At 42.7% G+C, this 15,900-nt stretch overlaps 1 protein-coding gene across 13 annotated transcripts in view; it reads left to right on the forward strand.

The window, feature by feature from the left end:
* CASK (calcium/calmodulin dependent serine protein kinase) overlaps positions 1-2,963 on the forward strand; it is a 387,068-nt gene extending 384,105 nt beyond the window's left edge. For all 13 annotated transcript variants that reach the window (XM_019529070.1, XM_019529074.1, XM_019529076.1 and 10 more), the window contains one exon: positions 1,561-2,963. In XM_019529070.1, coding sequence (XP_019384615.1) covers positions 1,561-1,737 — 177 coding nt within the window. In that variant the 3' untranslated portion in view covers positions 1,738-2,963. The remainder of the gene's footprint in view (positions 1-1,560) is intronic.
* The last annotated feature ends 12,937 nt before the right edge of the window (positions 2,964-15,900 follow it).

Here is a 15,900-nt window from a genome sequence, read left to right on the forward strand (position 1 = left end):
ACCAGGTTGGTCTGACAGGACCTGCCTCTAATGAACCCATGTTGGTTGGCCCCTAAGCATAATCTCCCCTGCTGGCCCCTTTATGTGCCAGAATAATTCTCTCAAAAAGCTTACCCAGGACCGAGGTAAGACTAACTGGCCTATAGTAGGTAAGACTAACTGGCCTATAAATCGATTCAGAGAGATTCGGAAAGATTCAGTGATTCAGACAAACACAGCTTTAAATGTTTTTTCTACATTCCTCTAGGTAGCAGGCGGCTTGTGAATGCTGCGATGCTGGGGCACATGAAGTATCCCACAGGAGTGTGGGGGATCCCCAGCGCTCTTGGCAGCAGACCCAGAAGTGGACCAGAAGCACCCAGCTTGGTGACCGGTGCCTCCTGGGTTTGGGAGGGGTGCCCGGGGTCTCCCCACGGTGCATCACCCTGCTGGTGGGGTATTGAGGGGCACCCCAGTGCGCTCCCCAGCAGACCCGGAAGTGGACTGGAAGTACTTCCAGTCTACATCTTGGGTTCATTGCCAAGCATGTGCAGGGCCCCCCGGACTCCTGTGGGATGCTCCATGTGCCCCAGCATCACAGCATTCACAAGCCACAGTGGTACCTCAAGGTATGTTTAAAAAAAAGAAAAATAATAATGCTGTGTCTATGTCCGAATTGCTAATTCTCCGAATCAGCATTGAATCTTCAGATTCGGCCAAGTCGAATCACTGTCCCTGATTTGGGCCGAATCCGAATTGAATAGGGCCTGCTTCACATACCCGTACCAGCAGCCCTGTTCACATGGCAACCAGGATCTAGCCAAGGAAGACCAGTGAGTAAACAGAGCTAGTCTTGGAAGGGTATGGCTTGGCCACCCACACACTATAAAAATTCTACATGCCTTGTATAATAGATTGGTCTTAAATTAAGCCATACTCCCCTAGAAGACTTTGGAGGTTGGTGAATTTGTGGAATAACTATCCTTCCTGGCCTTGGATTGCATAATTAGAATTCAGAATTAGAACATAACCACGTGACGCATCAGAGACGCTATGAAATACTAGATGAAGGATGTACCAAAAGAGAAATTGGACTGTAATGCTGAGTAAGAACTTCCTTAAAATGCCAACAGTGAATATTTTTTTAGAGAAGGAAGTAAAATTTGAAGACTGATGCTGAGTGTTACATGTTATAGAAACTATCTGAGGACAGCTGATACTTGACAATGTAGCCTGTTGTTCTTTCACACTATCTGGATGTAGTCCAAACAGTTTGTATTTGCATACTTAGTATGTTTTCATTCACAAGTTGGATTTCTTTCTGTGTCTGTTCTGCATCTTACTCTTTTTCTTTTTCTTTAAAACTTCATCTTCTTTCCACATCTGTTTAACCCTTCTAACACACTAGATAAACATCCTGTTGTGTCTTGATTAACCCTTGTTTTGCGTGATTGTGATTTTGTGTAAGTTACAATTTCTTCCCCATAGCTTATTGGAAATTTGACCTTATGCAAGGTGTACAAAGCATTCATGAATCTTTAGGCTGGGATCTGATTTCTGTCTCATTTTCTGATTATACAGGATGAATCTCTTCAGCGCCTGCAAAAGGAATCTGAAATCTTACAGAGAACATATGCACACTACTTTGATCTAACAATTATCAACAATGAAATTGATGAAACAATCAGGCATCTGGAGGAAGCCATTGAGCTTGTTTGTACAGCATCACAGTGGGTTCCAGTCTCCTGGGTCTATTAGGCCTTTTGCCAGATAACTAAAGAATTTTATCATTACTGGGAACCACCTCATACATGGAAAAAAAACTCTTCGTTACTGACCTTGTGTCAACAGGTCTTGGCCCCTAGAGACTACCTAGATGTAGTGTGACCTAAATTTATAATTATTGTCATGTCCTAATAGATAGGAGAAAAAAAATTAAACACTAATTTAAAGAGACAGTATCTTTTTTTAATCAGTTCCCCTAAACTTTAATAAAATGTATCTTTAAATATATGTATTATTCAATCCTTTGAAATGTTATATTTTTGGAAATCATAGCTTTTTATTTCAAAGGCCCCTAAAAACTGCACAAAATAGATGCTGCTTTCTATAATCTATTTTAATAATAATAATGAAATGAGTCTGTTACCTTAACATGGGGGTGGAACACTACATTTTTTTAGAGTCTGATTTTCTGAATTGGAATACCTTGCCTTCATTTATTTATTTTAAATAATTAGTCTAGTGGTCCTAAAAAAAATCAAATTTTAAAGGCCTTTCTTTGCTTTTTTCTCTCTCTCCTTTTTTTTGGATAGTATTTTTGAGTACTTTTTGTTTAACACCCAGATCCTGTGATACTGTCTCTTTGAAGAACTCTGTAAACCTTTTAGAGATTTGAAACTGGGTCTTGACTCTTAATGCATGTGGGCAGTCGCAAGCGTTCATGCCGTTGGTGTATCTGTGTTGAAAAAAAACCTGTAATCTACAGCAAAGTACATTCCGCTCATGGGAAAACATACCCAAGGGGATAAAATAAACTATTATTCTGACTAAGTTGTAAACCTATGCACATCCCTTGCATTTTGGGCAACTTTATAAAAAAGAAAACTGATTTTTATTAATAATAATCATGTAGTGAAATGTGTTTGTAATTTTGTCTCAATTTAATTTGTTGTAAGGTGGGAGGGGGAAATTACTGGTTTCACCATTTCAGATCTGTGTTGTCTGAGAGTATTAACGTTTTAATTAAGTTTAAACAAAGAAATTTCAATTTTTAATATGTATGTAATTGTTTAAAAAATGCACACATTTTAAGAGAAAATACTGTGCAATGAAGAAACCAGTTTAGGCATTGCGATAAACTGACTATTCCAAAAGACTCATCTACAACAGCCCTGTAAATTCCTTAAAAATGGTAACTGACTCTATAGTCTGACCAATTTTTTTTTATTTTAAATATACTTCCTTTTATGTGTTCAACAACTGAATGCCTTTGGGTCCTTCATTTCATCACAGGTTTCTTCAAATAATTTTAAAAAGAATTAATTGAGTGTTAGATTCTAAGAAACCTTTTCTCAGCCTGCCTAAGTATTTTGGAAGCCCGGGCTTATAATGTGTTCTTGGGGCTGTGCTAAACCAGTAACTCAAGCACAATTTGGCCAGTTTCTGAATCAGGCCAGTGCCAAGAAACCAAACTCAGCCATCTGTTCATTTCAGGGTCCAACGGTTACTGTTTCCATTTCTTATGTCCTTTAGCACAACTGATTTACATTTTTTCTTAATGCATGTGAGAGAAATTGAACATATTTTCATCCTGGTTTGTGGTCATAAGTGTCCCAAGTATGATGTTCCTCAGTGTGATTTCCCTTAAAAATTCGGGTACCTGTTTTATTGCATAATGCCAACTTTCAGTTTTTGTATTATAACATGCTCTTAAAAGGTTTATCCTAAAAACTGTGATTGACCTTCCGACTGTTTCGGTTGCCTGGGACTATTGTATATGATGCAGGTTTGTTCTCACTGTAAAATTTATTGAGAGAAAAACCATAAAGTGCAGAGGTTGTTTTACTGCCCGGCATTCTCTACAGACCAAGAGGATTCTGCTTTCCATTCTGATAAAGTCCTTATGGAGCAACAAGGCATCTCAATAGGTACATCTTTATGACAACATGCCATGCCATATAGAGATAACTGAGCCAGCTGAACAGACTTGCATTGGTACCAGAAGCAGTAGAGCCATGTTGGCATAACACTTGTGCTGGACTATTTAGTCCTGCTGAGAAGCAGACACTAATGGCCCAAGTGGGCCTCTGTACATCTACCCTTCATCTGCATCTGATACTCAAACTACCTGACAGTAGCTCAGGAATATCAGCACAGCACTGCATCCTGTCACATGGATATACTTTGGGATCCTCAACACTTCTAATGCAGCCAATTCAGCCTGGCTGTTCTATGAAGCAACTCACAGAAAGATATCCGAGTTCCCATCAGTAGTGCAGGCAGAACCTTGTCCCAGGGCTTTACCAATTACAGGATCCATCACACTATTAATTAGAATCATGTTATGAGTACTTTCCAAAACAAACATCTTGTAATCAAATCCTGGATTTTATCGTATTTGTAGTGTGCAAACATTGTTTAAAATTTACTAACAAGTAGCTACTTACTGGACCACCTACTATGTAGTCCTAACATAAGGAGTCATAAAAAGCTCGCTCCCAATCTGCCTGGTTTTCCAGCACAAGCATGAGCAGAGCTAATGGAATCCAACAATGAAGAACTTCTGTCCTTAGAAACTTCCTCTCCAGTAAGCAAAGGAAGTCTGCATCTCAGACTTTAGTGACATGTTTTTTATCGTAAGTGTTAATAAAATTAAACAACTTTTATGGTATTGGGGACATAATCCAACAGAAAAAAAGGTTTTTTACTTTGCTATACTTTCTATGTCTGAATTGCTTAGAGACTCTGCAGTACATCCTTCAGTCTATGAATTGTTTAGAGACTCGGTACAACCAGCCTTCTAAAGAAAAAGTCTTCTAAGCCCATGTGGATATTACTGCCTGATGCAGACATTAATCAGTGATTTAGTGTAATTAGAAGGACTTCAAGAAAAAGAAAGTAATACTTTCAGTTGGTGCTACATAGTGATGTCTTTATCTCCAAAAACTTATTTGAAATCTGTTTCATGACAAGATTTGTCTATCCAAAACCGTTTGATTGTGAAGTTGTTTAAAAACACAGAACAGAGTATTTTAGTCCCATTGCTTTACAAATTAGCCAGCTTGACTGTTCTTTCTGTAAACAAGTCAATACATTTCCTACAACACTGTGTAGTATAGATGTTGCTTTAAGAAATTCCTGGCCAGATCCTGACCCTGCCTTCCCCCTCCACCACCACAACCATCAGCTCCATTTATAGTACTCAAGAGCAGAAAGCTGCCTTTATTGACCATCTAGAGATTTCCCTAATATGGGAAAGACTCCAGCAGGGCTATTTGGAAATCTCTGCTAGAGGATAGCTCCTGAAGACTGTAGCAATTTTGCATAATTAAAGTAATCCTTTATGGCCTGAATCCAAAGAGGCCCTGGACTTGTGGAGACTTGGAATTCTGTGTTTGGCCTTAAATTGGAATTGGTTTTACACTGGGGCTCTTAGCTTCCCTCAGTTTGTAAAGCAAATTTCATTATACTGGCATGCTGCATCTTCCATCTGCCTATACCTGGCAAATGTAAAGATGTTAAATACTTCAGAAAGTATGCCATAACATTGGCTTCTATTTCCTTAATAGTAGAGTAAGATACTTAATATCCCAGAGGGATAGGATTATTGAGTTGTAGCAGTAGCTAGTTAGTCTGCATCCCCATGAGCGGGAACATGCGATTTGCAGCATCTCGGAGCCTTTTGAGGTGCCACAAAACACTCGTGATTCTGTTTGCCATCCTGCATATTTGCAGTATGGTGGCAAAATTAAATACTGGGAAATCCCAGTATCTAAAAGACCCACAGCAGAAAAAAGCAGGGTGGTGTACATGGCTCCAACGTGCAGTGCCCGAAACCAGAGCCATGCTCCGGCTGCCAGCAAGGCTCCACACACCCAGATCACCACTGTTGCAGCCCCAGGAGGCCCCCAGGACCTCAGGTAAGGCTTCTGGGGCCAGCCCAGGGGCTAGCCCTTGCCTCCTCTACCCCACCTGGGCAAATTGCCGGCTGTCAGACCACATGTGCAGGGGTTTGTCCAGGGGCAGTAGCAGCAGCACAAATATGCCATTCCCACTTGTGGGGAAGCCCCCTTAGTGTCTATGCTGATTCTTTTGTGACTACTCATAAACCTTTCTCACAACAGAAGGGCCCTATCCGCTACCTTTTAAACTGAATTCTTTGAGACATCTGGGTGATTTGGGGGATTGTTTTTGGCCATGTAAGATACAATACGCCAGTCCGTGTAACCTCATGACTGTTAGCTACCTTACACATTTAACACTATATTTAAAGCTAGTTAGTTTTAAATATTTTTTTGTTTAATGCTTTCCAGATTGTTCTGTGTCATTATTAAACTTGTCTTCTGGTGAAAAGCATGCTATCCATGTTTCAGCTACCAAATACCTGGAGCCAATAGGAAAAATACAAATGCAGACTCTAGCCTCAAGGCATATTTCCATTCATTTTCTGCCCAAAAGCAATGGATGGAAAATCTCCTTACTGGTAGCTGGTTACTGGTTGCCCAACTAAAATTGAACATGAAAGACTAGTTTAAGATACTGGATTTGAACAGATTTTAGTTTTGTTCCACTCAAATGACATTAGGCCCAGGTAGTGCAGTAACTTTTAACAAAAGAGATTTTCCATAAGTCATAGAAAACTTCACCTTTTGTTCTAATCACTAGAAATTAATTAGCAACATTATGGTGCTCTCCCCTACCTTGGGGTCCTTTAAGAGAAGGCTGGCTAAGGATCTGGCTGAGATCATCCAACCCTAGCACTCTTTGCTGCCCAGGCCAGGGGTCAGACTTGATGTGATCTGTTGAGGTCCCTTCTGACCCTACCAACTATGAATCTATTATATTCATAAAATTTTCTCTTTGGTCCCATCAGGTAATAGCCATCTATTTGTGGTCAGTCAGACGGACAATATGTAAGCATCTCTGTACCCACTATAAGGGACCCAAAGCAAAAAAATTGATCTCCTTCGCTTAAATGAATGTTTTCACTTTCCTAAGAAATGAATTACCCAGGTTAATTTTTTACTTCTTTTTATATAGAAAGAGCCCTTAAATCTTTCATTTTACCAAGAAACTGGATACAAAATATGTCAATTTAAAAACCTGCACAAAACTGGGAGGAAAGTACAAAAGTAACCAAACGAACCAAAGTTCTAGATATCTTTGCACAGTAAGACCTGTCCTCTGAGGAGCAAATCGTGTCATTCTGACTCTGCATTCTGAGTTCAGAGAACAGACTCCGTGGTGTACTGGAGTGTATGAGATTAAGTAGGGAAAAGTATATTTTCCTAATATACAGAAAAATATCAGGCAGGTTCCAAACACTAACTTTTTCCAGTTTTTTTAATACTTTGCCCTACAATTAACTATTATTCTAGTATACCTGGTAACAGTTTTTGCTTTCCACCCTTATCACCATAGCAATGATTGAATATACTTAAAAGATTTATAATGATTGCGTTCCTACTTTCAGCTTTAGTCTTTGGACAGGGAGGTTATAGTCAGATAAGTAAAGAACTTTTAAACCTCTCATGATTTAGCCTTGATGTTAAAAGCTTTTATGGATCATTTCTGAAGCTTGAACACTGCATGAAATTTTATTTCTTATCTTGGAAGAGATGTTTCCTTGAGCTGTAACCTCAGCCAGGCATGTAGGGGAGTTAACAGCTGTAGTCATACAGTCTCTTCTTGGTTTTATGAAACACAGTTTTCTTAATCCTTTAGTTCTCTGGGATGAGACCAAATGAAACGTTTTCCACTCAATATGCAGGTGGTCTCAGAAGTGTGTCTTGTTGAGCTAGCTCTTTATGCTGTTACAGAGCCTGAAGTATGTACATCCTGATAATATTTTGTCTTGGGTTTTAGCAAAGTACAACCGTTACAAAAGCAACTTTTCCTTTTCCCTCATTGGTATCAATTTTTAATCTTCCCACCCGTGTACACCAGGAAAGAAATGAAGCCAGTTCCTTTTTAACTGTAACTCGCCTTAAACTTGAGACCCTTCTCTGTTTTGTCTCTTCCTTACAGAGAAACGGTAGTTACCTGTGTAACTCTGAAGTCAGTCAGAAGGCAGGGTAGAGGTCTACCTTATGGACTAACTGTATCAGAGATGCAAAAGCTTTTGTAAGGAGGGGCTTATTTCATCAAATGCTATTTTGATGGGTGCTCAGTGAAATAGTCAAGAGCTAAGAGTGAGAGCCTCAATAACTAGGAGGGAAGAAGTATTCGCCCTGTTGAATAAGTTACACTTCATGGCAGGATCTTTACCACAGGAAGTGACTGTACTTTTTAAATGGTATTTGATCTTGGGAGTTTATTTTCACATAAATGGTGTCCTAAAATTTCAGCAACTAGAGAAACTGCTGCTTGTTGGGTTTTGGGATGTGGGAGAAAAAAGGTCAGCAGCTGCTGGAGTAGCACCATTGCCTTGGGTTGATAACAGAGTGCCATGTTTGCTTACGCCTGGTGGGGGGACTTCATGCTGCAAATTTGATTTTAGGGTCTGTTTTTGTACCATTTAACCATCATCGGGGGCGGGGTTCCCCCATGTCTTACTATCTTTTGGTTTTGGAAGTATTTTCTCTGATAACAAAGGAGAGAAGAAGCATGGCTGTTACATGTTTCATTCTATCCAAATGTAAGTACTACAGGATACACCAGTGTCCTCATATATGGTGGGACCGGTGTTAGGAAATTGTTCTAGGCCTGTGGAGGATCTTGAAAGATTTAGATTCTTTGTAAACATCTTCTTAAAGAAATGTCTGTTGACTTGCCTAAGCAGCACCCAAGTGCACACCAGTTCATCTCCCCATTTGAGTTAACTTTGAATGGATGCAAGGAGCATGCACTTAAAAAGTGAGTGAATCGATGAAACACTATGAAACTGTGTGGTGGACTGTAGTACTTATAGACCAAATATGGGTAGTGTATTTTGGCACTGTTTAGAAACAGGCTTTTGTCATTTCAAACTAGGGAAAAGATGAATCAAATATATAAAAGATGAAAAGCGCATTGGTCTAATGAGCTCCCGGGTAATTGGGTTCTGAGATGACTCCTAAAGCAGAATATGTTTTTCTTTGTTTTCCACTAGAGGTGCAGAAGGCTGGCCAGGATGGCACCTCACTTAACTTGCGAGAGATGTAGGCAGGTATCTTCAGTTGAAGCACACAGGATAAGTGTTACCTGGAGAAAGAGGAGTGATCTCTATTATCTCCCCTGCTTCCATAGAAATAGTTCACTGTTCTTTACAGCAGTGCTGTGGTAGCATAATGCAGTGCAAGATTGTAAGGATTCCTCTTTTCCTAAAGTACTTTAATTTCCGTATTTTAAGAGCAAAATAATTCAGCCTTGTATTGATGAGGTTGGTTTTAAGTATAGCAGCAACCTGTTTCAGCTTTCCTGCACATTGTATTGTGTATGCTGAATTGAGCATGGGTTTGATCTGAACCCACTGACTTCGGTAGGCCTTGAATACGACTCTTCACTGTTTGTATTTGATTTACTTATTTTTTCACTAGGTTGAAATGTGACTTCTGTGGAAGTGCAAAAATTCACATTCTTATACTAGATCTACCTCCCCCATTTGCTGTCACTTGGTTGCTTTATGTGGCTTGAAGTTTGTGGGATTTGCACGCTTAGATTTACCTCCAAATGGATCATTCAGAATTATCACAGGGATCAGGTCCACCTCCCCTGATTCACAGCAGCTGCTGTGGGACACAGCACAAAAGGTGTCACTATTCCACCTCTTTATACAGGAATGCATGAAGCTGTTCCACTGTCCACTTCCCAAGATGTGTCCCAGCAGAATCCCAGCAAGTGAAGCAGCATCAGCGTGGGGTAGTTTTGTGCTGCTAGTGCACTTGGTTCTATTCAAGGAGAATTAACTGTCCCTGTCCCAGTCCCAAGGAAATTAAAATCTGAGTCCCTGGATACACAATGCTGACGTAGCACTATATACTTCCTTCAGAGTGCCAAAATGGTAAGCATGTGCACATTAAGGTAATTTCTAGTGTGACAAAGATGGCAGATCTGTCACAAAAAGGTTCCTGTTGCCAACTGCATGTAGTTATACAAAGCACTGACTGGGGCTGTCTGAGACCTGTGGAATCTCAGAGGGCTCTGCTCTCCCTCCCCCACTCCAAGAGCAGCTGGCTCCTTGCAGCCTACTGGGAGCAGAGCTGCAGCTGGCCTGCTGCACCAGACAGCCGACAGCAACCAGTCACCTGTTCAGCAGAGTGGGCACAGCAGCAGCAGCAAGTGGAGCTTCTCAACCACCAGCTGCCCAAGGTAGGGAGGTGAGGAGAGCATGCCCTGTCATTTCTGTGTCCATGTGTGTGCCTGCCACAGCTACTGCCAACTAATGCCAATGGTGGCATGAGCTGGAGAAAGCCTCTCTGCGATGGGGGCAGGAGGGGCAAAAGAGCAGAGCTCTCGTGCCTGCTGGCTGCAGAATATGCGTTTGGCAACTTGGTTGCGCTCAAGCCTACAGGCTGTGCTTGTGTGCTGGACGATAGCATTCTGCATAGCACTACAAAGTACTGGGGCACTTGGTAGTGCTTCAAATGAACATGTGTCCAAGGCCTAATAGGCTGCTCCTCCTAGAAACCTATATTCATGTAAAAATTCTCGTGGAATTATTCCCATAGTGAAATGCTATTCATGGTGGCTTTCTGTTCACAAGGTTTGCGATATCTGGCCCTAAGTACATAACCGTAGTTAGTAAAACATTCAGAATATTTTGTAATGGTCACAACAAAATGTGAAACTACAACTGCAACAAAAAAAACACTTTGATAAATGAAAGGAAGCCTCTACTCAGATATGGCAAGACTTCAGCATGATTGTTGCTATATTACATGATCCAAACTCAGAGCACCAGGCCAAGTTCATCTTTAACACTGCATTGCCCTGTCTATAATAATAGCTTGGCAGTTCCTGTACCTTATGGGAACAATCCCTGCTGTGTACTGGAGAGAGCTGAAGCCTGTAAATCCAAGTCTGGTTGGGATAAAGTGTCTATCCATAGAAATAGCATGTTGGTATTAACCCAACAGAGGATCAGACTCCATCTAAATAGCAGTGGTAGCCAGCACTGTCTTTCAAAGCATGGCCAGCACTGGTGTTTGTGCCCCCCCACAAAGTAAGGCAACATCTTCCCTCAGCAGCAGCAAACTCCAGCTGTGGCTCCTGCGTTGTGCCTGCTGCTGAGCCTCCAGAGCCAGAGCCCTGCAAAAAGATACAAGGGGAAGGGGAACTGCAATAAGTGCAGTCCAGGCCAGTTACACCTCTGACATCTAAGGAAAAACCAGCTACCCCAAGGCGGATAAGCTCAGAATTCCAATAAATCCACAAGGTAGTGCACAGCCCTATAGAAAAATAGTTTGGGTTGGAGTATTTGGTCACTTTCCGGTGGCTGTGGTGTTTAGGGTGAAATTCAGCCTTGTGTCGGGGCCAAAATGAGGCCTCTGCACTAAGCCTACAACATAAAAGCTTCAGTAGGATTGAAGAGTAGTATAGGTTTGGGCTGACCATCTGTACACGGAGGAGTTAGAGGGAGCAGTGAGCAGCTCTGAGAACAAAATTACGGCCATTACCACTAATTGCAGTAAAGCATTTGCTGAATTCTTCATGAGACAGATGTGCTGAGCCTGTGGCAAGGGTTTAACAGTGCCCTGTGACCTCAATGAGAGGTTAAGCTGCAAACAGAAGGTTTGTCTCTTCGATTTTTTTCCAAAGCAAATGGTTTCTCTTAACAGAACAGAGCAAGTTGTAGAACATTTAATTTCACAGTCCCACATCCCAGTCCTTTCTGGGCATGTTTCTGCCTCTGCAGAATGTAAAATTGGTTGACTTTGGACTCTCTGATTATACACACCAAATCCATGTTTTTTACAGACCAGAAGGAAATTTTGGCTGAAAATAGTCATTAGTCTAGTTCAGATGTTTGCTGCCTCCTTGAGTACAATACTAGCTAACTCAGTTGGATTCAAACACTTTGATGCTGGAAGCGGCAATGGACGAGGAGCAGGGCATGGAAACTTCTGCAAGTGCCCTGTTCACCCTCTCCCGCAGCATCCGCTCTCTGCCATTGTGTGAGACAGGGTCCTAGGCAAGAAGGGCCTGTGGTCTGACCCACTAAATGGCATTTTGTATGCCCTCATATTCAGTCAGCCCTTTTGATTCAGTGAAATGCTGCAAGGTGAACATGCATCTAAAGAGACCCTCACTGTGCACCAGAGGGTTTGGAGAGTAGGAATGGCTTTTGTGCACCCCCAATCTTAAGCCAGATGTATGCTGAATGTTTATCATTCCTTGCTAGCTAATGCAAGTGACAGTAGTTGAAGGGCACTAGTGGGTGAGCAGGGATTAAGTAAGAAAAGACAAATCTCTGACTGCACCTCCGTGCTGACAACAGAGAGGGAGAAAGCATAAGAGCCACTGCTAAATGCATCACAGTGCCCTCCCCTGTCAGCAGGTAATACTTCTGGAGCCAACTGCACTGGATTCAGGGACAGAATCCCCTTGTGGTCTCCAGTAGCTGCCCTACACCCAAGGCCCAGTTTTAACAGTGATTAGCTTTCATGTTAATTAATGTGATTTGACTGGTCTGCAGTGCCCATGGTTTGTTTCTTGTCAGCTTGTTCACAGCTGTTCAAAATAACTTTTTCTTACACCTATATAGCACCACCAAAGTATTGCCGCCTCTAAGGAGGGGGCAGAATCTAACATTTAGGACATGGGCCAGGCAGAGCTGAGTTGTGCTTGTACAAGGGGAAATGTGACCTCTATTGCACCATTTACAATAGTGATTAAGGAAGCTGCAGATTAGTGGAGAGTGTTATGTTTACCCCTGTGTAGTATACTTTACCCCTGCATCAGCTAATCCTGTTCAGAGCAAGAATGGATAATGGTGGTAAAAATTCCTGGGTCCCGTTGTACACTAGGTCTTCCACTGTCACTATAACTGGATTTTCCTTCTCTAGCGTAGTTCAGGTGCTAGAATGAAATGTCCATGACCGTGTGACCATCCTTTGAATGGGTTTGGTTTGGAAAGACCTTGTTAATGGATCTAGGCAGCGTTGTCTAGTAGAGAGGGTACTGGACTAGGACTCAAGACACCCAGAGGCAATTCCCTGTTCTACCACTGGCCTGCTGGGTGCTTCTGGGCACATCACTTCACTTGGTTGTGCCCCAGCTTCCTCATCTGTAAAATGGAGGTTGTGGTTCTGACCTTTGTAAAGCACTTTGAGAGCTACTGATCAAAAAACACCATAGATAACGTCATTGTGACCATCTTCCTCACCCTGGGGTACCAGTGAAGGTGACAAAATCCCCAAAACCTCCAATGGTACAGGATTAAGCCTTATAAAACAATCCCAAATGTTCAATGTTTCATTATTCTTCCTCACTTAAAATGGGGTAGCATCCAGCTCAGAATCACAAACGCATCTTTTTTTGGTAGGCATGGGAGGACCTAACAATAAATGCTGTCGTTTGGGCAAATGCTGCCTGTATCAAGTATGTTGTAGAATTAGCTAGAAAAAGCCGGGGAAAGCATATTCTAACAAGTATCTCACCATGAAAAACAGAAAGTCTGGGGTCCCTCCGGGGCTCATTTATTGCAGCATATTCCTCAGAGCGCAATTAATGGTTAATTTATTTGGATTTCTGAAAAATACTTCTCTCCTAGCACCCAGGCAACAGACACAGCCTAGTGCGAACAAATCTGAGTGCATAAGCCAATAATGGAATAAAATCATTCTCATTTAGAGCGTCCCTTTATGTCAAATGTAATAAATAAATGCAGCCCCTCCCCAACCCCTCCCCTCCTTAGCTCATGAAATCTCAGGGAAACAGATGGGTTTTACAGCAGGGTGTGAATCTTAACAGATTTGTGCTTTGTTGTTCTCATTCCTCCTCCATGGCAATTGTAACATATTGTTGCAAGACATGTCTTTATGGGGTAAAAATACAGAGCTCTAGCAGCAGACAATTTAGAAGGTTGTGCTCATTGTAATGACATATTTCACCATTGTCTGAACCAGTCATGTGTTTGTAGTACGCGGGCTTGTAGGGGCAGCAGTGATTTGTACTGATTCCTCTCATCCTCCTGAGGAGGCACAGATGTTGCTCTCTGGACTGGGGAACTTGTGCTCAGCTGTTTTGGTTCACCTGGAGTCTGGGACCACAGAAACTTCAAGGGGAAAATCCACTGTATTCCCCATTCTTTAGGAAAGTTGGTATTTAATTTTGTTTGAATGAATAACGCAGCAAGCGGTAGGAGGGGCAGTCGGTGATGAAAAACATAAGCCCACTTTAAACCCTCTCTGACTAACAGAAGTTGGAAGGGACTTCTGTCCACCTGTGCTAGGTGGATGTCCATCTTCTGCCATGACCACAAGGAAAGTGTATCTTAACTTATATTGATCCTTCCCCCCTTGAAATCTAAAGCAATGTCTGTGCTGCTGAGAGGCAAGTCCTGCCCACTCTTCCACTCCTTGTATCCAAGCCTCTCGACTGGGCCGGATGAGAAGGGCCAGGGGCAGGGTGTTCAAAGTGCGCTCCCAAGCGCCAGGCCCTCAGTCTCGCTCTGTCCTGCCTGAATGCCAGATTTGGGCCTGCACTGAATGGGAGCACAGGGGCAGGACTTTTTTCTTGGCTGTGGTCCCAGGCTTGGCAGGGAGACAGTATTGACATAGCCTAAATTTCTTCCCCAATAAAAAGACTCCTGTATAAGCAAAATGGATAACTGCTTTCCACAGGAAATTATGAAGGGTAACTCTCAGTTTAAAGAAACAATGCCAGGATAGAAAGCAGCTGATCATGACAACGCTTAACATTTGAAAAGCACTTTCCATTTACACAGCCCGGTTAACACAAGGCCCAAAGAATGTAAAATATGAGCCAATGCCATAGAAAGCAGGGGTCAAGGAATGAGGTTCATAATCAACCATTCCCTTTTTCTACCTTATTTGATCCTTGTTCCCTTGCAGTTTAATATTGGCTAAGAAAAAAAAAAGCACCAGTGAAGAACCAGCTATTAATAGTCGTTAGCTTATTCAACTGATTTGCCTTTGGTGACGCCAAAATCTTACCAAACCTCTCAATATGCATCCAATACCTTTCAGCTGATGTCAATAAAAGCCCTTCTAATGCTAATGTTTATGGTCACCTGGAAGCACCTGAGCTATCTGAATGATCTCTTTGCACATTCAAAATGTGTGTCCTCAAGCATGTCTACCCACCTAGGGTAACACAGAGCTCGTAGGGCCATGCAGGAAAGCTGCTTGCCACTGCTGTTCTTTTCAGCACCAGGTCACACCCCCTGGGCTGTGGAGGGCAGCAGCCTGAGCCTGAAGCAGGCAGCCTATGCCCACCACACAGATCTGGGGGGCACAGGTCCTCCCTGCCCCCTGGGGGTGCATGCAGCAGCAAGGAACAACCCCCACCTGCAGCAGGAGCTCGCCCCACCCCCACCCCACACAGATCTGGGTGTCACCAGTCTCCACTGCCCCCTGGGAGTTCATGCAGCAGTGGGGAGCCAGCCCCACCTCCTTTGCCCCCCAGAGCAGCTGCCCATGGCCCTGTCCTGCTCCCCACTGGGGCCCTGCAGCTGTACATTGCCACCCCAAGCCCTGGGCCCTGCCCAACTCCCTCCCTACAGGGGCCTCAATCCCCCCACCCTGACATGTGGGAGCTGCTATTCAGGCTACATGCACATGGTGCCACCTGCCTGACTGCTTTCCTCCCAATCCCTCCCAGCCCCCTGCAGGCTTAACTCTGCAAAAATGCAAAATCCATAGGTTTCTCTGGTAAAATGAGAAATTCGCATTTGCCATCTGTGACTTTCACTGTTTTTCTGTGAGAAACAGAAAACTCAGATCCCTGCTGATGACTAGTGTTAGTGAGAGGGAGTTTTGTCTATATATGAAAGTTGCACCAGTTTAATGAAAATTGGTTCAGGGCCCAATCTTTTTTTTCTTCCCCCAGCAAAGCCTGCTCAACCTTTCCTGCAGCTGGGGGTGCTATTAATAGGGACATGCTGAGAAACTGGGGCCATAAATGGGATCATGCTGACAAAAAGTTTGGGAAGTGCTGACTTGGAGGATATTTCATAGATTTCATAGACATTAGGGCTGGAAGGGACCTCGGGAGATCATCGAGTCCAGCCCCCTGCCCAAAGGGCAGGAAGTCAGC

This window comes from Crocodylus porosus, unplaced genomic scaffold (genome assembly GCF_001723895.1).
Source record: "Crocodylus porosus isolate Cpor-Errol unplaced genomic scaffold, CroPor_comp1, whole genome shotgun sequence".
NCBI classification, from domain to species: domain Eukaryota; kingdom Metazoa; phylum Chordata; order Crocodylia; family Crocodylidae; genus Crocodylus; species Crocodylus porosus.